Source organism: Falco rusticolus, chromosome 2 (genome assembly GCF_015220075.1).
Source record: "Falco rusticolus isolate bFalRus1 chromosome 2, bFalRus1.pri, whole genome shotgun sequence".
NCBI lineage: Eukaryota > Metazoa > Chordata > Aves > Falconiformes > Falconidae > Falco > Falco rusticolus.
In genome coordinates, this window is record NC_051188.1 from 91,257,757 (window position 1) to 91,284,336 (window position 26,580).

Consider the following 26,580-nt stretch of genomic DNA (forward strand, 5'->3'; position numbering starts at 1 on the left):
GGCTTCAGCTTGCATAGAAGCTGAACCACTATTGTGAGTGCCTAATGGTGCCACAGTGTGTTAATGCAGCTGTATAATGAGATTATTGAAAAGCAGCTGGCACTTGTTTAACTGCTGGGCTATCGTCTCCCTTGGGGCCACTGTCTTTCTGCTTGTTCTCGAGAGCCTGTTTTATGTAAAGATGCTGAGACTACAAGCCATAATCTTGCCAGGTACATGCCATACAATGTACACGTGTTACACAATTTTCTCTTCAAAACATCTATGCCAGATTGGCATTAGAGAATAAGACGGCAGTGAAGGAGCTGGAAAAATCACTAGGGAGCAACCTGTAGAAGCTCATTTGTCATTACTTAAAGAGTGGGGGGTCTTGTCCAAAGATTTAACATCATGTGATTTTTTCCAGTTAAATAACGCTGAAAAGCTAGGGAGGGCATCTGGCCCGAGTGCCAGGGGTGGTGACAAGGTCTGGCAAGGTCACTGTGAGCATTAGTACAAGGAAATTTGGCAGCAGCAGGAGCAGAACAGGTGCAGGCCTCAGGCAATCAGTGCTAGAGGAGGAAGGATGTTATTCCTCTTTCTGGGAACAAATGTGCTGGAGGAGTCAGCAACTGAGAGACACAGTACTGGACAGGGGTGATGGGAAGCCTGTGCAATAGCTGGAGGGATTTGTGGCTGGTGGGAGAAGCAGCATTTAAGCACGTCGTGTGGATAATGTCCACATCCCAAGATTGCCTGAAGGCAGATGGTTGGATACATCCATACATTGACATTTTGTGTAATACCATATGGATATTCATACCATGTTTGCAATGAAGTAGAACAGGATTAGAACCTTGTTGTCACTTCACTGCTTTGTGTGGGTATCTGGATCACCCCTTTTTCCATGAGACCCAGAGCAGATGTGAGAGGTCATACTAAAAGCTTTGGCCCATGGTCTCCTTGCAGTTGTTTAGTAAAAATAATTCGTATTTGTGTTTTACTTGCAGGTTGGGATGTTTAAAATGCATCCTGAAATTCCAGAATCGGTGTCTGCTGAAACAAAGGCCTTTATTTTGCTGTGTTTTGAACCTGATCCTAGTAAACGTGTTACAGCATCTGATTTGCTCAGAGATTCTTTCCTGAAACAAGTAAACAAGGGCAAGAAAAGCAGAATTGCCTTCAGGCCTTCAGGTAAGGAATTACCAGCCAAATCCAAGTCAACATCATCATTAAGTGTTATATAAAAGACTGGAATCATTAAGCACTCTCTTTTACAAAGGACATTTCATGTGCCAGGAAAGCAGCAGGAACTCCACTGTTAACAGTGCATGTGATTTGTGATTAGACATATTTAAATCTAACAATTCCCACAAAATATGGTGGCTTGCTTATTTTGCATTTGCTTGCTAAAACCTCCCAACCCCATTTTTCCTCTCCCCAGAAATAAATGCCTTATTTATAGTAAATTAAACTTAGGAAAATGGCATTTGGTGAAGACTTTCCAAAGGAATTTTACATTTTAGATTCACAATTATATATACTTCCAAGATCTGAGTTTTGTAGAGTAGGTGCTTGTTAGGTGTCTGTTAGGTGTTCGGGTCTACATGGGTCAGCGTTTTCAAACTTGATACGGAACTTGGAAATTTGGCACGTAGTTGCTGAAGTAGCTGTTTAGTGGGTTTTTTACCCTGACTAGCATGTTCCTCCTGTCTGCTCCCCCCCCCAATATGTCAGCCACTTTCTCAGTGGTAAGATAATAAACTTTAATATAGACTTGCCAAATAAATTGTTAGTGTTTGAAGGAACTGTCCATCAAAAAGAGGCAAAAACATTGGCCTTGCTGCTGCTTTCCCCTGTCTGCACGCACACATGCACACACAAAGAGGAATTGCTTCCCTCTTTGAGCTTTTTTCCCCTCAGCAAGGAGCATTTGAAAGAACAGAATTCTAAGGGGAAAACTAGAAAGGGATTTATAACATCTAGCTGAATTGGTTTCAGCAATGAAATGGGCACCTCTTGTCCTGAGGGGCATTGAGAACTGCGATCCCTGCGGTTACATGGGGCAACGGGAAAGCTCACACTGCTCGGCCAGGGCGGTGGCAGCCAGGAGCTATTGGCAGGCTGTAGCCTTCTGCCCCACTGCAATAAAGTTTTCTTGTGGCCTTTTCAGCCCTTGCCTGAGGGCATTTTCTAGAAAAAACTGCATGGCATTAGAAAAGGTGGAGCTTGCCTTGTTAGCTGCCCTGGGAGCAACAGGCTCTTGGTCAAATACCTGGGGAGGTGCAGCTGTCTTCTGCACCCCCTGCCTGCTCCTGCGTTCCCCCTTTCTTCTCTTCTCCTGCTGATTGATGAGGTTATAGAGCTCCTTCAGATGCCCTGAGGGTCTGGTGCTGCAGGGTTAAGCACTGAGCTGCAGCAAGAAGCAAGTTCAGTGCCGGCCATGGACACAAGCAGAACGGACAAAGGCTGTGAAACCTGTTTATGGGGTGAGGGGAGGGAAAGGCAACGTGGCTGCAGCGGGATCTGCACTCACTGTGCCGGAGCTGGGGAAAGGTGTGCTGGCTGCAGCAGCCACCGCCAAGGGCAGTTTGGGGGTGTAAGGCAGGTCCTGGCCCAGCAGCGGCCACAATCTCAGCTACAGCTGTTCACTCTGTCTCCTCCCTATACTGTTTCCCTCACCACCAGTTTCCTCAGCTTTGTCCCCATCTTTTCCATCCTGTCTCTATCCCTTTTTTCTTTCCAGTAATAAAGGCAGCCCCGAGCAAATCTCAGCCCTTACTCTCGGGACAGCAGCTTTCAATTTTCTGTACTGCTGAGATGCCTCGAACCTGTTCCCACAAGGTGACATAAATTGTTTAATTTCCGTGACTGTTTAACCTCAGCCATTTGAACATCAGTGGTGTACCATGGAGTACGTCAGAGCTGTCTGAACGACTTTTAACTTCTAGCTCTCTTCCTTCCCCACCTCCACATAATCTGTAGTGACAAGCATCAAAACCTTTTGTGATATTTTAGCTCCATGGTTGTGTTGCGTTCTGAGTTGGCGGAACTTCTTTCTTACCTTTCCTATCACAGAGCTGCAAACTGGCAATCAGGATTATAGCAAGCTCTCAGTATCTGTTATTTTTTTTATTTCTTCTTACTTTCAAGATGAATTGGAAAGGGGCAAGAGATGTCCTTCAGGCTAGTGCTGAGAGAAAGTCCTTACTGAGGGCGAGGGAACATGTGAGGGAGGCAGATGCCTCTGGTGTCCTAGAGGGAGCTGATATACGTCCATTAACAGAGGCAGACAGAGGTGTGGAGGGTGGGGAGCAGAGCGCTCTCTGCTTAGAGATATGGCTGTGGTGGAGCAGCTGGTGGAAACCTGCTGGTTTGGTTCAGGCTCTTTAAACAGCTGTATATCCCATTGTACCACTTTGTGAGACTGGCACCAAAGGTGAAAGTGTGTATGTATAAGTGTGCGTGCGTGCAAGAGAGGATAACAAAATGGCATTTCATATGAGCATAGCTGCTTTGCTGTCTTTGGGTTCAGCAGTTAGCTCGTTCACACATTTTATTGCTTATGCATACAATGATTTTGAGTTGTGTTGCTGCATTCTATCAACAAGGTTACCTCTCCTTCAGCAGTTTTGCAAAATGATGTCTTGATATCACTGAAGATGATCATGGCTGTTTTAAGCACATTGCCCTATTCTGCCTTGTTCTGTTACATGTTTTACAATGTCTGTTCATAGATTATAATCGTAATATATCCCTCCCACTGCCAATCCATGGAGAACAGGCTGGCAGTAGCAGCAGTGAGCATGGCTCTGTTTCACCAGACTCTGATGTACAGCATGACATGTTTTTCGAAAGACCAAAGAGATCCACTTCAGAGATTCAGGCAAAGCATCCCATTTCCCATTTACTAAGGTAAAGTATTTGCTTGTCACTCGACACCCATGAGGGATTATGTGGATTTAACTCATATTTTTTTTTATCTGAGGGCAATAAAGCAGGTGTATTAAACAGCAAGCGAGTTGCATAGCAAACTTACCAGTTAATTTAAATATAGTCTATATTTAATTAATGAACAATGATTTTTATCCTTAAGAGTTCCATGTATTTATACACTTCCCCCCCACTCCCAGTGACTGTCAGTTGTCTTATTGACTGAGTGGATATGGATTCAGGAGTTAGCTGAAGAGCTGACCCTTCTGTGTACTCATGAAAAAATGTGGGAAAGGGGCAGCAGAAAGAGTTTTGCTGCTCCGAGAGCACAAAGCGATACTTTAAAATTAGTATGTTACAGTATGGGGCCAGAAAAAATGAATAGTTATCTCAGTCCAGGGTTTTCGGCTTTCCTCCCCCAAACTGAACTAGTGCTGTGTGACATTAATGCAGGATGAATTCAGCCTTGCGCTTTCGGCTTCAGTGAGGCTTAATGCCAGCTGAGTATCTGAGCCATCTTCTGCCTCAGAACGAGTGTTTAACAGTCTGATCAGTCCGCTGCTGTAATTTAAGTTGCTTTTTAACCTCCAAACTGTCCCTGCTCGCTTCTGACAGTACTACGGTGTTGCTAATACTGAGGTCTCTCTTGTGCATGTGGCCTGGTTGCTGACACAGCGTGCCTGATGAGGCCTCAGAGGACAGGAGTGCTTCTCCTTCCATTGAGGATAAAGATTCTGGTCTGTTTCTGCTGCGGAAGGACAGTGAACGCCGAGCAATCCTATATAAAATCCTTAAGGAAGAACAGAATAAAGTTGTTTCCAATTTGCAGGACTGTATCACACAGGTAATTTCACTTCAGCTCTCCTTTTCCTATGTCAAAAGGAAAATTACAAGCCAGGTAGTAGTATTCCTTTTCCGAAAACTAATAAACAAAGGTGCTTGGATTGTTCCTTCTGAGTATCTTTAATCTTTGAGACCTGTAACTGTGTGAATCATTTACTATTACCTGAATGGGTAGCAAATCCCACCATTTGACTGCTGCTGGACTCTTGGTCTTTTCAGAGGTTGTAGAGCTGAGTAGCCTGGGGGTAGGGTCGTTTTGACGTTATGTTTTGTTTTAGCTTTTAAGGATGTGGAAATGGAACACCCGGTAGTAACAGGAATGATTTGCTATAAGGATAGAGAACTAATTAACAATTTTTAATTCAAAGCATATGTAAACTAGATGCCAAGAACACAGTATATGAAACTTAAAAAAAAGCTAAGGTAGATTTTGTGTACAGGGAAGAACTGAGTGGGAACGATTAGTGACTGTAAAGAGGAGCAAGAAAAATCGTATGTTCAGTTAACCCATAGCCAGGCAATGCCACACACCAGCAACAGAGTTGATTGCTCAGCCTTTCCTTCTTGACATCTGCTTTTAATGCGCCACTGATGCTATCTATCCTTACCAAAGCTATAGTTTTTCACCTGGACTGTATCCACATAAAGGGGAGCCTGCTGACCCCTCTGGTGGTATCCCTGGCCCGCCGTGGGTCTCGGCACAAAGGCACGTGCAGCAGCTCCAGCCGAGCCTGGCGTGGGGGCAGCCAGCTCCACACGGCACAGGGATCTGCTTCTCCCCACGGCTCGCTTCCCCTGCAAACTGCCTCGCGGTGCAGGTCAGCTTGCCCCACACCTGGGGGGCTCCTGTAGAGCTTTACAGACCCAGAGAAAGGCCCACAAACTCAGTCTGGGGGAGCAGCTGGAGTAGATTTCTGCTCTGAGCTTAAACTGCAAAATACTTTATAGTCTCACAGGGGACTAAAATTTATATGTGAGATCTTAGTCAGGAATAACCAGGGCTTTAAACATTTTCCAGCATAAAGGGTCGTTTAGTAACAGCAAGTTCATATCTCAGTCTCCAGCTGTTTTCCAGCACTGCTAGAATTATCTCTTTTTCACAATTTATGTAATACTTCTCCCTTCCTTTACCTTTTAACTACAGAGGTGATTGTTCTTGCAGGCACTTGGATGGCTTTAACTGTAGGGGGTTATGGACTGCAAATCATAGGATGAACGCTTGAGTCCTGTCATTGTGTAATCTTAGACCTTTTTCTAACTTACAATAAATCCATATATAAACATATATTTTTTTGCCTAAGGAAATAAAATGTCTGCATAATTGGATAGAAGTCCAGATTCAGCTTACTGAAAGGATAGCATCCCAAAAAATTGGGTCGCTTGTTGACTCACTCTTCATGGAGGAGAGCTGCCCTCTGCAGTACGTTGCAGAAATGTGTAGATAATTTTCTGGAACCTCTTCCCTTTGTGACAGCCACAGTAGCAGTAGACTTAATTTATTTTTTTGGAAATAGGATTTACTATTAAAAAAACTCTTCATTAGAAAAAGGTAGAAAATAAAGGCTTTGCAGAAACAAAAGTCCTGTGATTTCTGTGCATCAGTGTGAAATATACACAGACAAAGCTACAAATCCTAACCCTAAAAATACTACTGCTACTGATTAGATGTTTAATGATTCTGGGATTTACTTGATATACATTATCTTTTCTCCAGAGCTCTGAAGAACTGCAGCTTTCAGTGGCGCACATCAAGCAAATTATTGGGATTTTGAGGGACTTCATACACTCTCCTGAGCAGAGAGTGATGGCTTCTACCATATCCAAGTTGAAAATGGATTTGGACTTTGACAGCACTTCCATCAATCAGATTCATCTGGTGCTGTTTGGATTTCAGGATGCAGTGAGTTCCTTGCCTAGTGCAGGGGGAGAGCAATTCTTCCTGGACAGAGCTCGCCCCCGGGGTTTGCAGCTTCCCCCCTCTTCCTCACTCCTCTTCTTCCTGGTACTGTAGAGGGGCTTGAATGTCACTGTCTGGGTGCAGTTTGAAAGCTCTAGCCTAAAACTGTCAAATCTGTTTAGACTTTCAAAGGTGGGAGGGTTTCAGTGACTCAAGCAGTTGTTAATTTATAAAACTTCATCTGACTATTGGAGAACAAGATCCTCTTTTCTAAGGTGTAAACAAATGTTGCTTGCTGCTACTTTTACTTGCTTATTTATTTATAGGTGAACAAAGTGTTAAGAAATCACTTAATAAGGCCCCACTGGATGTTTGCAATGGATAACATAATTCGCCGCGCAGTCCAAGCAGCAGTCACTATCCTTATTCCAGGTAAATCAAAGCAGCTGCAAATAATTAAAAAAAAAAAAAAAAAGAAAGAAAAAGGCTGCTGTTTGCATATCAAAGAGTTATAGCAAAAGGAAGAGTTTAGATGTTTAATCTGTTAGCATGCCATTAACCGCATCCCATGTGCCACTACATCAAAGGCACAGGGTCAGAATGTGGTACAGAAAGAAGTGTTGAGCTGGAGGATTACTGCTGTACTTGCAGTACAGAAGCACGTAATGAGGAGATAACCAGTGGTTCTGCACCACCCCTGTGGTCCAACCATGACAAAAGAAAAGGCAAATTAAATTCAGTCCAAGCCGGACCTTTTCTAGTAAGAAAGAAAATGACTCTGTACAACATTTTAATGACATCTAAGGTGGGTAACACTGCACAGGTCTGGTTGTGTCCTGAAAAATAATTAGAGCTGTGGAACAGATGCAGAGAAGGGAGTGCATTAATACAAGTAGGAGTATGATTTTGGCCTACAGATGGGTAGTAGGAAAAATCACCACCACTGAAGAGGAAGAGGGTAAATAACTAAAAACTGTCTAGAAATAAGTCTAAATTGGAGACTTGCAAGTAGATTTGTAACTCTTTGAAATGCTGAGCACCCCTTCTACTATGAGAATGTTCTGCAAGCACTTAGTGATGGTGAGCCCTTTCAGTCCAAAGTTGCTATGGCTTTTAAGCCAAATCAGCCAAATTTCTTAGGACTTTCTTTGTAGGAGGAAAAAAATGGCAGCTACTCTTGGTGGAAAGGGTGACCACTTGCAGCAAGTTCTGAGAGAACTGGGGTTAGAAATGTTACATGGAGAAGAGGAAGGCTTTGTAAACTCTTTGTTCTAGGGCATTAGGGGAAAAGAGTTTTTTTTTTTTAAAAAAAAAAAAAAACACACCCAAGGGTTTCAAGGGTTTCTCATTAATACATTTTATCGTCATTTTATTAATTTAATCACAAATGTGTTTGTCCCCTCTACAGCTGTCATCTACAGCTACCTACCTCTACTGGTATACTGCAGCTGAACTGACTTGTCCAAAAAAATTCTTGTTCTTACACTGTTTCCTTTTACCAGAGCTTCGGGCTCACTTTGAGCCAGCATCAGAAACCGAAGGTGGGGACAAGGACGGTGATGAAGTGGAGGACAGTTTCCAGCCCACTGAACAAAAGGGGGCTGAGGATCCTGCTGTCACATCAGGAGTCAGCACCCTTAGTTCTGTGGTGTCACATGAGACACCGCAGCAGCTTAGCCTGGAGTTGGGCAGACTTAAACAAGAGAACTTAAGGTAACCTTCCCATAGACTGTGGATCTTTCAGGCAGTCTTTGAAAAGCACTCAGACATTGCTTTCTACAGTGACACATACACACATAACATGAATAATGCTCACCTACTATGATTGCCTTGTGATAAAGCAGACCTTCCAGGAACACAAATGGATTCAGAAGACACAGGCAGCACTGGAATGACAACTCAATACAACTCTCATTTCTGTGTAATTAATTTTTTAGTTGCAGAATGTCATGTTGAATTTCTACTGTTAAGTAATTAGGGTAGTGCAACTGTGTCAGTTTCCCTCCTACTTCCATGGCTCCCTAGATGCCACCTGACACAGTGGCAGTGCCCTCAAAGCTGCTCCTGCAAGGAAAGACACGAGCAGCTCTCTCCTAGCCCACGGCCAGGCTGCTCACAAGCAGAGCTCAGCAGAGCTCTTCTCCTGTTTCTCATGGGTTACATTTACAGGCTGCTGCCAGTGCATTAACAGCTGAGGGTCCCATCCTTCTTTATGGATGTGATGTAAATCTTGTGATCAGAAAGTCCCTGGTAAAACATCAGTGTTACACTATTCAGCAGTAACTTACAGTACAAAAGCAGCAACTCTGCCCAGGGAGGCTGAAAAACAATAGGAACCAAGTTTACAAGCTATTTACTAAATTCTGCAAAGATGAAGGCCTTGAAGCGTCACCACTAAGTGACTCCCAGACAACCAAAACGTTGTAAGCCATATATTATGTTATTTAAGACAGCACCTCTCAAGTGTCTCTGTCCTTCAGTAGTAATTAGAAATGATATTATTTTTTACCTAGGCTTACTCTCAGTATGGTTGTTTTTGATCTCCCTCATGTGCTAACAGGCTTTTGGAAAACCTTGTTCAGAAGGAGAGAGAGTATCAGGCCCTCTTACGACAATCTCTGGAGCAAAAAACTCAGGAATTACACTTGCTTCGATTAAAACTTAAACCCGAAGGTACGAGAAGATACTGTATAACAGTTGCACACAAATGTATGGGGTCATGTGTTTAAAGGATAAAAGACCATCTATTTTAACTTCAGTAGTCTGAAAACCATCACTTTTGCCCTAGTTATGAGGTGTATTAACCTATACGTTTGTTTTCTGTTAAAGACTCCCAATGTTCTGCAGCAGCTTTTAGAGAGAATGCAGATCCTGAGCTCATGAATTGGCTGAAACAACAAGGAGCAGACTTGGATGCCATTAAGAGGGTAAAAAAAAAAAAAACAACCAAAAAAATCACCTTTTGAAAAAAAAGGTTATTGTACTAGTAAGTACTGGAGCGCTGTGTTCAGCTCTCAGGGCCCCAGCATAAGAAGGACATGGGCCTGTTGGAGTAAGTCCAGAGGAGGGCCAGGAAGACAAGAGGGCTGGAGCCCCTCTCCTGTGAAGACAGAGAAGAGAAGGCTCTGGGGACACCTTATAGCAGCCTTCCAGGATCTAAAGGGGGCCTACAAAAAAGCTGGAGGGTGTCTTTTTACAGGGCCAGGTAATGGTAGGACAAGGGTTTCAAACTGAAAGAGGGTAGATTTGATATAAAGGAAGAAATTCTTTACTGGGGGGGTGGTGAGGCACTGGAACAGTTGCCCAGAGAAGCTGTGGATGCCCCAGCCCTGGAAGCGTTCAAGGCCAGGCTGGACGGGGCTTGGAGCAACCTGGTCTAGTGGAAGGTGTCCCTGCCCAGGGCAGGGGCGTTGGAACTGGATGGTCCTTAAGGTCCCTTCCAACCCAAACCATTCCATGAAAAGTAGCAGTTTGGTTTCAAAGAAGACATATTAATTCAGGAACAAATTTGCCTTTTAGTTTGCCGAAGAAGATTACACACTAAGTGCTGTCCTTAATGATATCACTAAAGATGATCTGCGGTATCTTCAACTGCGGTAAGAAAGTACTTCAGTTCATTGTTAATTGAAGTAGTTTGTAAAAAAACTTTTTTTGAAGTTAGGTTATTCAGATAGGTCAGCGATAGTTCAGTGGCCACTGCTATGAAATTCATCTCTGATTTGCTGTTAAAGTTTTTCATGTCTTCACTGCTGCAGCGTTAACAACTGCACCCAGGGTGCTTCAAGCCATCTAAGTCTTGGTATTTATCAAGGTTGGGAGCTATTTCTGCACCCTTCAGAATGATGTAATCATATGGAAAATAAGTGAGTTCTTCATGCCTGTCTTTCCTCCCCATTGATTCAAGTCCTTTCATCATCATTCTGTTAACTCCTGGCTGACCTGAAAGAAGTTTTAGCTATAAAAGACATGCAGTTTTTTTCTGTGTGCTGTGATAACTGCTATGACCTAGGGCTTTACTTCTTGCTCACTTTAAAGTAAGGGAGATGAGGGAGTTTTCCCTAACTGTTCTTCATTCTTCTTCATACAGGGGTGGTCTTCTCTGCAGAATTTGGAATGCAATATTAAGCCACCGGCAAACATCTGGTAAGACCTCAGTGGAGAAGGTTAATGCTTCAGAAGAACCTGAAGTGGGAATAAGCAAATGACAGACACATTCCTAACACTTAAATTATTAGATGTATGTACAGCTGCCTTGCAGGTTTTGCACAATTATGTAGCTTGTTTGACCATCAGTGTAATATACAGTGAATAGTAACAGCTGTTAAAAGTCTGTGTCAATGCACTGGAATTATTTATGACAGAGTAGTATAGAACTCAGATGCCCATCAATGTAATATAAAATATTAGCTGAGAAAAAAATCCTTTTTAGTGGAACAGGTACCACACACCTGAAATGGCTGTGAAAACTGTGAACTTAAAATGCGTTACAGTTCTGCTGGCTGAGGGTTTGAGCAGGGAGGCGGTGTGCTAGAGCATATGTCACTTCTTCGTAGATGAACGTATACACCTTTTTGCATTAAAGCTACTCTCACTGTTCTTATTTAGTAACTTTTCAGCAGCAAAGCCATAGCAGTTAAACATTTTTGGTGGGTTTTTTTTTTTTTACAGAAGTGGTTCATCAAGAAACAAAGCAAACAAACACTTATCTAGTGGTTTGAGTTTAATACTTTTTTTTTTACACTGTACATAACACATACAGCAATTCAAAGACAAGTCAGTAAAGCAAATATATAGCAATTTAAATAAACCACTGCTTTCTCTTAATTTAGCTCCCTCTGAAACAACGTTCAGTGTTTTTAAGAAAATCTGCAGAGATGGATCCCTACACATTTCCTCTTTTGAAAAAGAGCTTTTAAATAAGCTTAACAGTTGTTTCCGAGTCATTAGAGTTCCTTTAAATGCATTCACTTATTCTTATGAATAAGTTATGCCAACAAAAAGGCCTTTAGCTCACAGACTTGTACCTTATCCATTGGTTTGGGCCACGCACTTCAAAGGGTGGCTCATTGAAATAGATGTGGTTACCTAGTTCTTCCAATGGTGGCTCCGGGTCAGTGGTAGCAAACTGAGCGGCTTCCTCAATCTCCTTCCTTACTGCCACATCAATTTCCTAAACCAAAAATGGATGCTTATTTGAAGACAGCTCATAAAAAGCATCACAATTTTGAATTTAAACACCATGATTAAGTATTGGTCAGAATTAGCGTTAACACTGTCTATAAACATAAACTGTAAGCCTGTGAAAACTCCCTCCTTACCAAACTGCAATTTTCTGTCCCTTTTGGATAGTATGGATAACTTGCTGCCAGAGGAACATGACCCCACTGAACCTCTGCCTTTTCTGTTCTGCCAACTACGTTAAAAATACCTGACACTGACACTCTTAGAGTTGACGGATGTATTATGTAAGATTTGCTTAGGTTTCTGGCTCCTTCACTAGGATTTTCTCACTAGTAACCATTTCCCTTCCAGAGAGTTGCTCCTGCCCTAGGTAGTTGCGAACGCCTGGGCAATTTCAATTTCTACATGTTAGTGTATGGCAAGAGCTGTATTTGAAATACTACCACCCATACACAGCCTTACACTGCTGAGTTACACTCGGTGCCCAAAAGCAACAGGCCTTTCCAGCAGACTGCAGCTTCGTTAGCTGGTCTGCAACAAAACTTCACCCTCACCCATAAAAATGATGTTAAAACAAACTTCAAAGAACGTCAAAGAGCAAGTGATGCACGCTGCCCTATGATGTGCTTTTTGGAGATCACTAGTGTATGAATGCTCAAGAGCTTGCTCATATAGCAACTAAACGCCATACCTTTAATTCCTCAATGCTAGCAAGGTTATTGTTGACCATTCTGTCCTTCAGCAACGTAATGGGATCACTTTTGCTTCTCACTTCTTGAATTTCTTCTCTAGTACGATAGCTATGAGCAAGACAAGCAAAGACATGAACTTCTTCAGGGGTATCCTTGAACAGAGGTGAGGTTCTGGACACAGCCTGCTTTTAGAAATAGGTATGACCAAAGAATTGTCAGCAGCGCAATGAAAATACAGTGACACTCATCGCCCAAAGGTGGCACAGCTACATCTACAACACTTGGGTCTGTAAGCAGTAACTGAGCTCAAGTAGCTCCAGACTGTAGTGTCACAGGCAGGGAAAAGGGAGCAATCCCAGCCAGAGACAGTCACCATGAGAGGCTGTATTTCCTCCTTCCCATCACCCCTAAGGGGGAGCTACTTGACTTGTTGCATGCTTCCAATTCCCTACAAGTTTCCAACAAAGCACTAGGATACACCTCTACTTCATGTGAATCAATTCAGAATTGTTGCCCAACTTGTATTGGCACCTGTATATTTGTATTTTTAAGAAGCGTTCTACTTGACTGGACAGTCCAAACCATTCCTGTCATTTTAGCTTACAGGGTTTAAAAGACTGTAAAATCCCTGGAAAAGCATGCTGCTTTTCAGTCAAAGCTTAATTACAACACACTATAAAGTTGCACTGAAAGCAGAACTCATTATTAGAAAGCACAGAAGTTTAACAGACTCTGTGCTTGTTCTAAAACTAAATCTCTTAATACCACGCGTAAAACCAGTATGTGATATGGCCACGGATTATCAACTGAGCAATGAGTGATCAGACCACTCATACCAATATCGTAACTTTTAAATGCACTTCACAGCGGATTTAAAACACTGATCCAAGAGTTTCAGGAGTTCGACCACAACCACTTACTTGTTTTCAGTGAATACTAGAAAGAGTATCACAGTACCTTATTCCAGGGTCGCTCATACTGTGGCCATGGTAACGGTAGGTCTGTAACTCCATCAGAATAGGACCCTTCAAAAGAAAAAACAATACAGTGTTACTACCTTGAGTGACCAACTTGTTGGTACAGCAGCAATTATTTGCCATAGATGAATTGCACCAGTGATGAACGATTTTAATTCAATGATTTTTCTCAGTTTAATTTAAAAAAAAATTTTAAAAAAATATTATCATAACTAATAAAATGTGAAAGGAAAAAGGTCTAAAGGATCCACCTGAGAAAAGTCTCAGGTAAAAGTTCTGTCCTGCCTTACAAGATTGCTCAACTTGGTTACTGAGGAACCAAGCATGTAGTGCTGAATCGCCCTGCTCTTGCTCACTGTGCCCAGGCCTGAGCCACTGTTGGAAATCGCTGTACCAGGTACTAGAAATCATAAAGTAGGTAGAGTTAGACACATCAATGGAAGAAAATGGTAACAAGCCAAGATTCATGTACAAGATCCTCGCAGGGGCACTTATGAAAGAAAGTTGAAAAGTGCAGCTCTGAGGAAGATCACCTGAGTGAGGCTGAAGGCCTGAATGACCCTCTAAAAATTGATGCCAAGAGAAGACGCCACCTAAACTCCACACAGGCCCTGCCTAGACTCTGCCCATCATTAATATGCAATGAGATGTCGTAATTACATGAATAATGTATGAGAATGTCGCAATCATGTATGTCAAATGTATAAATTAGCCTGTTTCACACCTGTGCTTCGGTGCGAGTTTCTGTGGTGCGAACTACCCTGCGCTGATAATAAATGCCTTGCTGCTAGAAGTACAAAAAGTCTCTTCGCAGTTTTCTTCATTCCGAGGTTTTTCGGCATCAAATGTAAGCATTTAGTCTCATGTTCTTACTGAGCAGCGTTAAACCATTTCTTCCCTTCCAATGTCACTGGAAGTGCCATTACTCAAGACTATTTCAAATTGCCTGTTGTTTCACTGTAAGATTGTAACTCACAGAACCTTACTCTTCTGTGTAAACCTTTCTCTGTTGTATGTTCCCGGTGCAAGTATTATTTCACCAAATATTAAAAATCTTCAAAACCACCATATCGTACTTGGGTGATAAGACACTAATGCTGACTCACAAAACTTTTACTTCACTTTCCACTTATTGTAAATAGAATAATTGCTACTTCCCTTGATGCTTCCCCTAATTAATCTCTTCACAAAGAACACAACTGCCTGACAGTCAGAACACCTTTCACAACAGAATTTAACTGGAGTAAAAATGGGGAAAAAGATGACCGAGTAACAGAGTATTATTTTTTTTTTAGATGCTTGGTTAATACCAACTGCATGTTAATAAATTCTAACAAAACTGAAGAACCACTTAATTGCTTACAGGTTCAATACAGTGCAGAACAAAGAAAATAAAGGTCAAATAAAGTTTCAACAGTGACTGGAGAAGGAACTCTTCATGCAGCAAAAATCTGGCTAAGAATTTCACCTATGGAAAAGGAATGATGATTACAGACTTACTTTTCCAGATCTACAGTACTCAGCTGCAAATTTTGCTGCTTCTCGAACACAGAGAACATCCATGCCATCCACCTGATAAACAGAAACTACAAGTTGAGGCAGAAAGATGTCAAACCCCAAACTTCCCATTTCAGTACTTCCACAAGTGCAATAGGAATTCAGTTTCAAATTTTCCTATACTTAAAATTTTTTTTATAAATAAAAAAAATGCATACATATGTCTGTACTGTGCAGGTGTGTGCAGGCACATCCCCCCTGAAGAAAGCTGTGACTGTGCTCACCCTGAGCCCTGGAATGAAGTCTCCTCTTTTGTAGTAGTCAGTACTGGCTGCAGCTCTTTCAACTGAAGTTCCCATTCCATACCGATTGTTCTCACAGATAAAAATACAAGGCAGCTTCCACAAGGCGGCCATATTGTATGTTTCAAATATCTGGCCCTGAAAGAAAAAGAGCAAATTACATCTAGACAGGGAGCCCAGCCTTGGAGCATTAGGCTCTACTGAAAATCATTCAGTTGCACAGGTCTAGCTAGGAGAAATTTTAGTACTAAAAATGATCTGAAACCAGCCAGTTGCTGCAGCTCAGCAGGAATAAAAAAAGAAGCTACATTATGTAAGGTAGCTTTCATCTCAACTAATAGTTTATAGAAATTAATTTTTAAGCCTGTATCAGTACCTGTGTTAGGGTGGCACAAAACCTTCAGCTTTAAATTAATTACTTCAGCAACAGTCCTAAATTACTTCACAGGTGACTAATCTGGCAGGACGCTTGCTACAGCAAAGTAATAGAAAAGGTTGACCGCAGTGACTGCGTCAGCCTTGCTACCCGAAGTCAAAGACAGAGAAAACTAAGAACCATAATCCACCTGTTTGGGAAATTGCATCAACAGTATGCTCTAAACCACCAATTTCTTATCTGGCTGAACATCTCTGCAGATAACGTGAAAAGACTGGCTGGAATGTCAATGCTAAGTGGCTCTGTCCTCTCCTGTCTTCAGAAATGTAAATTACATGTTTCTCCCTATGCAGCAGCACTCTCATCTTCACTGCTGTCCTTCAGAGCTCTCCTTACAGCACAGAGACCACTGGGTGTAACGCTTAGATAAGCCAAGTGCAACTGGAACCCCCTCCTCCCATGACTCACACGATGACATAATTAAACATCAGCCCTGCTGGCTCCCTGAGTATCTGGAGCCCTCCAGAAGGGAAGGAGCCAAGAAGCTTTCCCTCCGCTCTAGCGACAAGGGCAGAGCTCAAAATAGAGGCAGGGAAGGACAGACATTTGCACAGGTCCAAAACATAGGAAAATCCAAGCACACGGTACAATCCTGATATATAAAAAGCAACTAGTAATTAACTTCTTAACTGTTCATCTGAATCACTCCTCTAACAACTACACCGTTCTTGAAACATACTCCTACTCAAATGCTTAAGAACACAAATAAGAGGTGCTAGTATTCAAAACTTGGAAGATGTCCAGCCACCTACACGAAGTATGTCTCAGCAAACAGAACTTCGGAACAAAAGCCGTAAGGAAAACTGCAATGAACTGCAGCTTGACGGTGGACTTCCCTCTCCCCAGGATTGCTTTTTCACTGTCAGTGGACTCCTTTAACAAAGCACCCTTGCAGCAGAAAGCCCAACACAACAATCCTAGCACAAGTTCCAAGTCAGACGTTGGCTGGGTTGCAGGTAGGACACAGGCAGGGGGAAAGGTGCTCTCCCACTACTTGGTGGAAGGGCAGAGCTCACAGTTCACAGAAGGAAAACTGACTACCCACAGTCTAACTCTTCCTCACAGAGCCACACTAGACAGGCTCATTTACCTGGTTGGCTGCACCATCCCCATATAACGTCAGGCAGATTTCGTTTTTACCGAAGTATTTACAGGCCAGCGCAATCCCAGCTCCAAGAGGAACCTATCACAGAATACAGGACAAACCAAAATTTTAGAACAATGTTTAAAGGAGTTGGAGATAGGCAGCTTGTGAATTGTAAAGAGACATTTACACTATTAGATATCGGCTCCACAAACAAGTCGTTACCAACCCACTTCCTTTTGTTCCAGTCTGTATAACAGCCAAAATATAAACATTAACTATATTCTCAATTTGATTCACTTTTGCTGCAGTTTATGGAACAGTGAGAAAACCAGAATAAAGACATAACAGCTTTAATAGCCACAGAGCAACAGTATCTGTATACAAGCTCAAACCACCCAAACTGAGAGGAAACAATGGCAGAGGACAGGAGCCAAATTCAACTTCGGCTTTAAAGTCAAAGTCATGTATATACCTGAGCACCAACAATACCATTGCCACCATAGAAGTTTTTGGTATACATATGCATTGATCCTCCTTTTCCCTTCACACATCCTCCTTTTCGACCTGAAACATAAATAATAAGCAATTATATATTTTTCTGGAGGAAAAATACCATGCAAATAGGAACATCTAATTCAAATCCTAAAGGTATTAACACTAAGACTATGTTGTTGTCATTAGATCTATGTGGAATTAAGACACAATGGCCTCTCCCCAAAGAGTTTATGCTAAACAAATCACAAAACAAATTCAAGAAGAGGGAAAAAGAGAACGATAATGAAAACATAATTCAAGAAATGCAGAATGAAATTAAGAAGTTTTAAAATCAACCAAGAAGTTTCAGTGTCCTACTATGTCAAAATACTTTCTGATAAATATGGGTTCGCTGTTTGTTGGTTGGGTTTTTTTAATAGCCAACACTGTCTGTATTTCTCATATATGTAATCTGTAAGAACTAGTATATATAGTCCTTATTACTTTTGTCTTCTGCAAGAAAGGTAGGAACACTTTTCCAAAGTAGTTGCAATGACCTACACTTGTCTCCCACTTGACAATAACCATATAGTAAAAATTGCAGGCAGGACATGAAATAAAACCAAAATAAAATAACAAAACCAACCCAAACCAAAAAATATGACCAAGAGCTCCCCATCCCACCCCAGGATAAACATCAAAAAGCCACCTAGCCCAGCTTTTTCCAAGCTGTAATTTGAAGATAAGTAGTGGTCCATGAAGCATTACAACAAATGCTATTTAAATGAGCTGGTCTAAGAATAGAGTTTCTCACCAGCCCACTCCATTTCTTATTCCGATCTTTCTTGTTACTAGCTGCAGAGGCTTATATTTTATTTCTAATAAGCACAGCTTGTTTAGTTGGTTTTTGTGCCTTAACCTTGGTGTTTATTTTAAAAGTTGAATGCTGGATCTCTTTCTGGAATTTGTACTTCTTCTTCTTAGTTAATAATTTTTATTATTGATCTTTCTCATATCTTTCATGTGCTTATGAAGTGGTTTCATGTGAGCTTTCACAGATTCTGCCAGCTAAGGCCAAAGCAAACGCAGAATTGTCTAATTTTTTATCAGAAAACTGTTTTCCTTAATTGCAATTTAACTTCAGTAATCTCCTTCCACTTTCTGTACAATCCTTTATTTTAGAAAGTATTTAAGAACTCCTAACTGATCAATGTAATTTTTTGCTATTCTTGTTACAGTCAGATTTTCCAAATCAGTTTACCATTACAATTGGTGTTTACCAGTCTTCCCAAGACTTCAGCAGCATAATTCTGAAAATCCAAGTCTGTCTCCTAGTGAGGGTAATACCCTGTTGTATGGAGAACAAATGCCTACCACCGGCAAGTTCTATTTAAATGAGCTGCTGCACCACAACAAATCCAGTATATGGTATCAAGAAAAGCTTTCTGAATTTATGCTTTAGAAGTACCAGCACTTAAATATCCCCTATGACCTACATTTTATGTTAAAAGTGGGTTTATCATAGAATTATGAAACTTATTTATTCTGCTACGTCACTAAACTGTTTCTGAAGCTCCAGCATACTTTCTGCATCAGAATCATTTTGAATTTGAATAAAAAATTCTGACACAAGTAAAGCAGTACGTGAATGCTCATTTTACTTAGCACAAACCTGTAAGTTCTGCAAGAATTTCTCGAACAGGCACTCCTCGTGCGTAAGTAAAGCCATGAGCTCTGTAAGCTGTTATCACATGGTCTGTAGGCTTTATGGCAACTTCAAGCCCTACACAGCAAGCCTCCTGTTACAAAGGAAAAGCACGCTTAGCAATGAAGAAAAGCACACAACTCCCACAGACATCAGTGTGGCAAGGGCCAGCTATGAACCCACACACATCAAATACCAGGGAAACACAGGAAGAGCACAGATACAGGAGATTGCCTTAAATCCTGAGGGGTGGCAGGCCTGGAGCTACAACAGCCTTGGGCTCCAAAATTTCATCCAGACTCTGATTAACAAAGGCAGACAGGAGAGGAACTAGAAGCTACAAAAATCTGTGGACATTTTGTACACCCATCTCCCAGATGAAGCATCTAAACAACCCCAATTCAAAAAATGGCAGGGGAGTGGCCAGAGAGCAAAGTTTCACCAAGTTTATGAAGTTCCTTCTCCTGGCTGTTGCTTTTTAGCGGGCACATGAGCTCTAAGACATGGAACAAAAAACATCAATGAAGCTTGAGGAGGAGGAGGATGTGGGCCTCCAAATGTGTTGAATTCAATATGCTGCAGTTGCTCATTCCTCACATTCAGCTGTCAGCTGCACCTTGCCTTCTCTCTTTTCCTGTTGCTATCCCAAGATCTCAGGGATTCCCTTGTGTGCCAAGACATTGTTTTTAAAGAAGTAACACACTAAAACACAGATCCATCTACAACTTCAGCCATTGTACACAGATACTCCACTCTATTCAAATCCCTATGTTAAGCAAGGTGAGAAAATATAAAACCTCTTGGGGGGGGGGGTGGGGGTGTGTGGAAATAATCTTACCTGACCATCATATAAGTGGCAGAAGCCACGAATGATCTTCTGCTTGTACAGCTGGTCAGACTTCAGCTCCATGCGTCGTATGGTCTGCATTGTCTTGTAGTAATGGAGCCCCTCCTCTCGAGTCATCACTGCTGTGGTACTAGGGCCTTCTTCCAGGCGATGGAGGTCACATTTCTGCAGAGTTGAACAAGTAGTTATTTCCTGAAAGTCAGTCATCCTATTTATGAGTATCACAGTTTTTTAATGGCGTGCCATTTTCAAATTCAGAGCATACATTTTAAAAAAGCAAAACCTAAATTCATAGGTCAGAATAACTTGTAAAATTTGTGTGCTATTTCCCAATTCAGGGAAATAAATAAATATATATAATAAAGATACAAAGCTTCATTTTTTGAATGGAGATCTATCTCCCACAAGCAGTAGATGAACTGCAGTCCTCACAAAATATGGGAAATTTCCATGGTTGTTGCAGGCCAAATACTTGGTAAGAGCTACAGAGACTTAGTGAAGAGACAAGAAAAGAGTTTCCTTTATGAAATAGTTCGAAAGATCTGGCCCTAAGACTGGATCTCATCTCTTCTACCACACTTCTAACAAGCAGTAGTAAACCACCACTGCACTAGCCACTCTGCCAGTCAAACCACCATGTGTACAGTACAACTTCTTCGCCAAACCACGGAGTCTACTGAGAGGGCTGATTTTAGGCACCCATACAAAACAAATAAAATTAAAAATAAAACTGATTATTTTTTTTAGTGATTATTGTTAAGTTCAGTGGAACAGACTAAAATTGCTCTGTCAGTGCAGATTAATTGGCCAAAATACTGCTACACAGGTCAAAGTTTATATTAAAGCAAAAGTCTCTCCAGAGCAAATCCACTGACACCTAGATGAATTGGATGTAACACATGGGCAAACTACAGACAGTTTTGCTTCGGAGTTCACATAACAATAGAAACTTAGGAGTCTTGTAATCAACACAGGAACAAACACTAAACCTTGTATCTACTCAGAAAATTTTTCATATAAACATATTTTCCCTCCATTCCACCTGTGAAACAACTTTAGTACTTTACAGGCACAGACAAACAGGGAGCAGGTAGGAGGAAAACCAAATAATTTCTTACAGATTTTCTTTTAGCAATTCCTGAATGGAAAGCCAGCACAAAAGCTACTGCCAATAGACACATCACCTTTTTCCTAAGACCCAGCCGCAGGGGAAAGCTGACAGGATATAACACGTATTTTTTGAGCAGCACCAAGTAAAGCATTAAAAGGATGTCTTATTTTTTCCTCCAAAATCCATACAGACCTCAATCAGTTGGACATCTGGGATAGAGCACCCATGACTCCGTAAACAAAAGGGAGATGGAAAGACAGGGTAGGCAGCAAACACCAGCTATTTGTTTTACAAGCATTAAGGAAACCTTGATAGTCTTCCCTCCGAGCAGAAAAGGTTCTTTAGCTCCTTTGTGACTCCATTCTCACAGTTCAACTGCAGTATCGCAGCCGCAAAGAATCACCACTTCACACTCTTAAGAAACAAGTAACATTACTACATACTGTCAAGCACAGTACCTCCAGCTGCGTTTAGAAATCAGGTCAGACAGTGAGGGGTTTGGTTCTGGAAATTCAAACAGTATTTTTCTAATTGAAAAAGATAAGAGGGCAAGTCCATGATTTCACGATCTACAACAAACACACAGAATGCCAGTATTAAGTGTTCAGCTTTGTTACCTTAATTTCAAATGTGGCTTCACTTGCAAAGTCTGCATAGTTACGTGATGCTACCACCACTCGAGATGCCTTAAAAAAAACCAACAAAACAAAACATGAGCAATATTTCAAGGTAATTATCACAGAAAAGTAGGTGAATTATCAAGTAATTTCTAACAGTACTCCCAAATTGAAGTAACTTCTCGATTAAACTCACCAGTGGCATACCCCTATAATACTACAGAACTTTTATTTCGTACAGATGTGCTGTAAGTCCTTTAAAACCCAGTGTTTAAAATAAAGATTAGAAAAGGAGAACAGAATTTTAAATTTCTAATACCCTTGATTATCTACATTAAAACCAGTAAGTTTCAAAACACTGTGAAGAGCACCAAAACTACAGAAGTGTTTTTCCTTGCACATACCAGACTGCCTATATGAGTAGAGACAGTCAATGCAGATTTTGATAGCGCTCTGCACGGAGTGTAATTTTGCCTTGATAGAACCGAAACATTATTTGGGAAAAACAAAACCCACCAAAACAAAACAACCCAGTAGATTTCTGGAATACGAAGTACTCTAGCTCTTTCTTTTCAATAGGAAGAGAAGCCGGGGGGGGGGGGGGCGGCACAAGGCAACGATGAAGACAAGAGAGTATCATTTAAGCAGGTAACAGCATGGGTGCTACTTACAAATGATACAGAAACATAAAAGGTGACATACCTGAGGATACATGAAATACAGAACAACAGAAATGGTGACATGGTAAGGGAGAGATAAGAGTAAAAATACTGTTGTGTCTTGAACGAACACAGGCTCTTGACTAATGAACATCTGACATCTGGTATTTTTAGATTACTAAGTTTCACTGCAGCATCAGATAGGATGTTCATCTGTCCATGCATGTGCTGTGGCTGTAGCATGAGGAATGCAATACATCTTTAGTGGCAAAATTGTATTGCTAATTTACACAAAAATGTCAGTAGCTCATTCAACCATGGAATTCACGTACATTTAGCTGAAGATTCGTTATTTCAAAGTTTTGAGAACATCCAGGTCACTGCCTCCAAAAAAAAGGTCTGACTGACAGGTATAAAGCTTGGAAAAAAAGCCAGGAAAAGTTTCTCAATCCATCTTGGTTATCCATTCTGTCACATGTTTGATTTAGCAATCACAGTCCCCCACCCCATTATCAGATAAAATATTTAAGAGTTTTTAATTTAAACCAAGTTTCTACACTGTTTACAGCAACACATCAACATTATCAGTGAAAAATAGCTATTTTACTTCTAGAGCTGCATGTAAATCAAGCGTTTGGGATCTGCAGAATCACAGAACAATGAAGGTTGGAAGGGACACCTCTGTAGGCCATCTGGCTGAACCCCCTGCCCCGAACAGAACATAAAAGCAACACTGAGGAGTCTGTACAAAAGTTCTAATACATGGCCAGTACATGTATCAAAAACAAATCTTGACAAGACTGATTCAGGCCTTACCTCACTAACGGCTCCCTAGGTTAGCAGCATTTGGAAGGAAAAATAAAAGGAGAAGAAAGAAAAAAAAAAAAAAAAAAAGAGGAAGAAGAGAAAGAGGATAAGTAACTATAACAAATAATTAGGGGAGAAGTCACCAAATTATTAGCCAACTAGAACGCTGTTAAGAGGTAGTTTCCTTACAGGTAAGCTTTACGTCACAGAAATCCAACTATACTCTTTGCAATATGCTCAAAGCATCTATAAAATACTGCTTTATGGATTAAGACTGCTTCTATTTATTTGGTAATTTATACCTTTGCTATAAATGCACTCGAACAATTCAAGACAAATATTTACATATTTGGAAATCACTAGGATCCTCTATTAAGATATCCAAACGATATCCAGTTTGGAATTCTAGGAAAACGCAGCATGTCAGGAGCAGGCCAAGTACTTGCAGTAAGGGACTAATTTTAGACACCCATATATGAAAATTTTAATATACGTGTTTCATTTGTAAATTAGGAAATACTTCTAGCCACACAGTCTCAACACACAGAGGAAGATCTTCTGGTGTATCTGCTCTCCTGCGTGACTCTCACGGATCCAGTCACCCACCTGGTTCTTCCGCAAGTGCGTGCTTAGGGAAGTGGGCTACTTCAGAACAGAGCTACGGTAACAGATTCGCTTGCAATGGCAAAAAGGCAGGTGACCTCCAGTCACCAAAATGTCTCCTTTAACACTGACTTGACCTTGCCAACATTTTTGGTTTTTTTCCGCAGGGTTAATTTTTCCTCATGGCCACAGTCATTATAATGGCGTAAGGAGAACAAAGAGGTAAAATTTTTTCACACACACGAGATAAAACACAACAAATGACGCGCTAACGCAAAAAAAACCCCAAAAACCAAAAACCAAAACCCAGAACTAAAAAAAAACCCTAAGATTTGAAAGAAAATTCAGGGAGAGATGGAAAGGGCCTGTTGTTTGAGCAAGGAAAGGTGACGCCGCTCAGAAAGCCGGGTGGCTGAATTTCAAAGGGAACAAGAAGGGTGCGTGTGCCCCCCGCCTAGGGCCTGACCTGTGCTGACAGTCTGAATATACAGAGAGAAATAAAATAAACCAAAGGGCCCAGGAAAGGGTTTCAGAAAGGAATCGGCACATTTCACTCGTGCTAAAGACGAGCGCACAGACGGCCGCGCACCGCGCTGCCAGCCCCCCCCGCAGGCAGCGCAGCCCCCAGCCGCCCACCCCCCCCGCCGGCGCGCGCTCCTAGCCGCCACAGGCCGCGCGCGGGCCGCAGCCCCCCCACCCCGGGCCCCGCGAGGGGGAGGCGGCCCCGCCCGCTGCTGCAGCCCCGCACGGCACCGGGCGCCGGTAACAGGCGTCTGCAAAGAGCGCTCGGGCGCGCAGCGACCGCTTGGTTTCCACGTGGTATTTTAAACAGAGGCGGGGGGGGGGGGGGGGAGGAATTAAAAAGCAACACTTTTTTTTTTTTTTTTTTTTTAAGTTCTTTTTATTTTGCCGCCGGAACCACGCAGCCGGGCTGCCCGCCGTCACGCGCGGGCTGCCTCCAAAGGACAAGCCCGTGACCCCGCCGCCGCCACCGCCCCCCACCGGCCGCGCCCCCGCCCCCCGGCGCTGGGACGCGCCGCTCCCCCGCAGGGCCCGCGCACCCCTCCGCACCACCGCTCCCGCGGGTAACCCCACGCCCCGGCCGGGCAGGTAACGGCCGACACTCACTGTCCTCCCGGCGGTGGCGGCGGCGGCGGCCGGACCCTGCAGCACCCGGGAGAGCGCGGCCAGCAGCATCTTGCGCATGGAGCGGGGGGGCGGCAGCGCCTGGCGCGGGTCCCCGTCCTCGACTCTCCTTCAGCCGCCGAGCCCGGCTGCGGCTGCGACCGCCCGCCAGCCGCCCGCCCCCGGCCGACCGACGCGCTGCCCGAAGTGAGGGCGCAGGCGCCGCCGCCCGGGACCGCTCCCCGGCAGTGGGCCGACCGGCGTCTTGCCCTGCGTCCCTCCTCCGCGGCGCGCATGCGCCGGGCGCGGCGGAGGCGGCGGGGCCTGGCGGGGGCGGCGGGGCCTGGCGGGGGCGGCGGGGTCTAGCTGGGCGTGGCGGTGGCGGTGGCCCCGCCTGCCCGGTGGGCCCTCCTGCCGCCCCCCGCCGCACCGGGAGCGCTGGGTGGGGGTTTCTGGCGAGTGTGTGGGCCGTGTCCGGGGGGAGGGCCGGTGCGGGGGGTCGGCGAGTCCCCCCAAGGCGGGAGTGGCCCTGGAGCCGACCGTGCAATGCGAGGAAAGATCGAGTTTGTTCCCGAGCCTCGGGGTGTCGCGGCGCGCCTGGGTGCCGGCAGGTGCCGGCCCGCCCGATGCGGGAAGGTTCGGCCGTGTCGCGGCCCCTGTCCCCGGCCGCCTTCCCGCGGCAGCCCGGGGCCGTGGCACCGGCCGCGGCCTTCGCTGCCCCGCTGCGCGGGGGCGGTTCTGGCGGGAGCATTCCCTGACCGAGCTGTATGGGCACGGCGTAACCGAAGCGTTAAACGGTTCCTTTTAATGTCACAGGCGTCCACCCCCTGGGAAGTGTACAACGATGTTATCACATCGCACCTGCGGGTCTCCCAGCAAGCGTCCCCTTTCTCAGCCCAACTCAGAGGCTCACGCTGCGGTTACACACCGGGTTGCGGTGGCGTGCACAGAGCGGGTGCGGTTACACACCGGCTTGCGGTGGCCAGAGCGGGTGAACCGCCTGCGCTGCTATCCTGCCTCCACACCGGGCCTTGTCTCCTGCCCCTGCTCCGCTTCCCAGAGCTGTGCTGGCATCGGCACCTGCACAACCCTGGAGCTGAACGCTGAACAGATCCAGCTGAAAGGTGACACCACCACCACCCACCCACCCCCTGCAACAGAAAGTAAATTATGTTTGCCTGTTGGATCACAAATGCTTGTGTCTGCTGAGTCCTGAGTGTTGCACAGAGCTCAGCGCATTTGCAGCACAAGTGGTAAATGTTTAAGGCGTAATTGGGAGTGAAAACGTGTTTCTCAAACTACACCCTCAGCCTCCATCAGAGAGGACAGAAAGTGGGCATCTATTTCCAAAACACAGCTTCATCTGGATCCCCACTGGACTGTTCATCTTCTTCCTTGGCTGCCCACCTGTTCTACCACACAGGACGCTAGTGGCCAATGTAATTTCTTCCTCATCTTCTCCGTAACACAAAGTAGGAAGACAAGTGCAGACAGATGTCATGAAGAAGCCTAACTCTATGTATTTGGTTAGTTGTTCATTAGAAAAGCAAATCCACACTTGGCATCAGCCTGCTGTAGGACTGAAAATTACCAAACTTTCTTCAGCTTTAACTACAGGTGACAGTATAGAGCACTGGCAGTACTCAGCATCCTACCTTCGTGCTGCTGTCCTGCAGGTACACTGAGGTATGCTGTGCCTGGGCACAGGCTGAGATGTATAAAAGAAGCAATATTAATCTATAACTTTTCACATATAAGGGATGAAAGCCTTAAAAAAATATGGAAATGTCACTTTTGCAACCGTGAAA

General features: G+C 43.5%; 2 protein-coding genes across 3 annotated transcripts in view; one reads left to right on the forward strand and one right to left on the reverse strand.

Moving 5' to 3' along the window:
* Positions 1–11,287, forward strand: part of MAP3K15 (mitogen-activated protein kinase kinase kinase 15) — an 87,296-nt gene extending 76,009 nt beyond the window's left edge. The window contains exons 20-29 of the mRNA XM_037377241.1: positions 990–1,173; positions 3,717–3,894; positions 4,588–4,756; positions 6,470–6,655; positions 6,979–7,084; positions 8,155–8,365; positions 9,213–9,325; positions 9,482–9,579; positions 10,172–10,248; positions 10,740–11,287. Of these exons, the coding sequence (XP_037233138.1) occupies positions 990–1,173; positions 3,717–3,894; positions 4,588–4,756; positions 6,470–6,655; positions 6,979–7,084; positions 8,155–8,365; positions 9,213–9,325; positions 9,482–9,579; positions 10,172–10,248; positions 10,740–10,857 (1,440 nt within the window). The 3' untranslated portion in view covers positions 10,858–11,287. The remainder of the gene's footprint in view (positions 1–989; positions 1,174–3,716; positions 3,895–4,587; positions 4,757–6,469; positions 6,656–6,978; positions 7,085–8,154; positions 8,366–9,212; positions 9,326–9,481; positions 9,580–10,171; positions 10,249–10,739) is intronic.
* A 92-nt stretch (positions 11,288–11,379) lies between these two features.
* On the reverse strand, positions 11,380–24,969 carry PDHA1 (pyruvate dehydrogenase E1 subunit alpha 1). Of its 2 annotated transcripts, XM_037377242.1 has the most exons (12): positions 24,776–24,969; positions 23,054–23,068; positions 21,579–21,647; positions 19,842–20,015; positions 18,971–19,097; positions 17,297–17,388; positions 16,828–16,920; positions 15,284–15,439; positions 15,003–15,074; positions 13,483–13,550; positions 12,525–12,633; positions 11,380–11,822 (listed from the first exon to the last, which is right to left on the reverse strand). In XM_037377242.1, exons 1-12 carry the CDS (start codon positions 24,851–24,853, stop codon positions 11,658–11,660), a joined length of 1,218 nt encoding a protein of 405 aa, XP_037233139.1. In that variant the 5' UTR covers positions 24,854–24,969; the 3' UTR covers positions 11,380–11,657. The 2 variants fall into 2 exon arrangements, with proteins under 2 accessions (XP_037233139.1, XP_037233140.1); XM_037377243.1 differs by lacking the exon at positions 23,054–23,068.
* Between the last annotated feature and the right edge of the window lie 1,611 nt (positions 24,970–26,580).

What these genes read in the sequence shown, in the direction of transcription:
- PDHA1 (XM_037377242.1), bottom strand. Translation starts at nt 24,853, where the DNA reads ATGCGCAAGATGCTGCTGGCCGCGCTCTCCCGGGTGCTGCAGGGTCCG. An exon ending in ATGAGCGACCCTGGAATAAG is followed by an intron (nt 12,634 to 13,482) that starts GTACTGTGATAC and finishes TCTTGCTCATAG; the next exon opens with CTATCGTACTAGAGAAGAAA. An exon ending in CTAGCATTGAGGAATTAAAG is followed by an intron (nt 11,823 to 12,524) that starts GTATGGCGTTTA and finishes TTTTTGGTTTAG; the next exon opens with GAAATTGATGTGGCAGTAAG.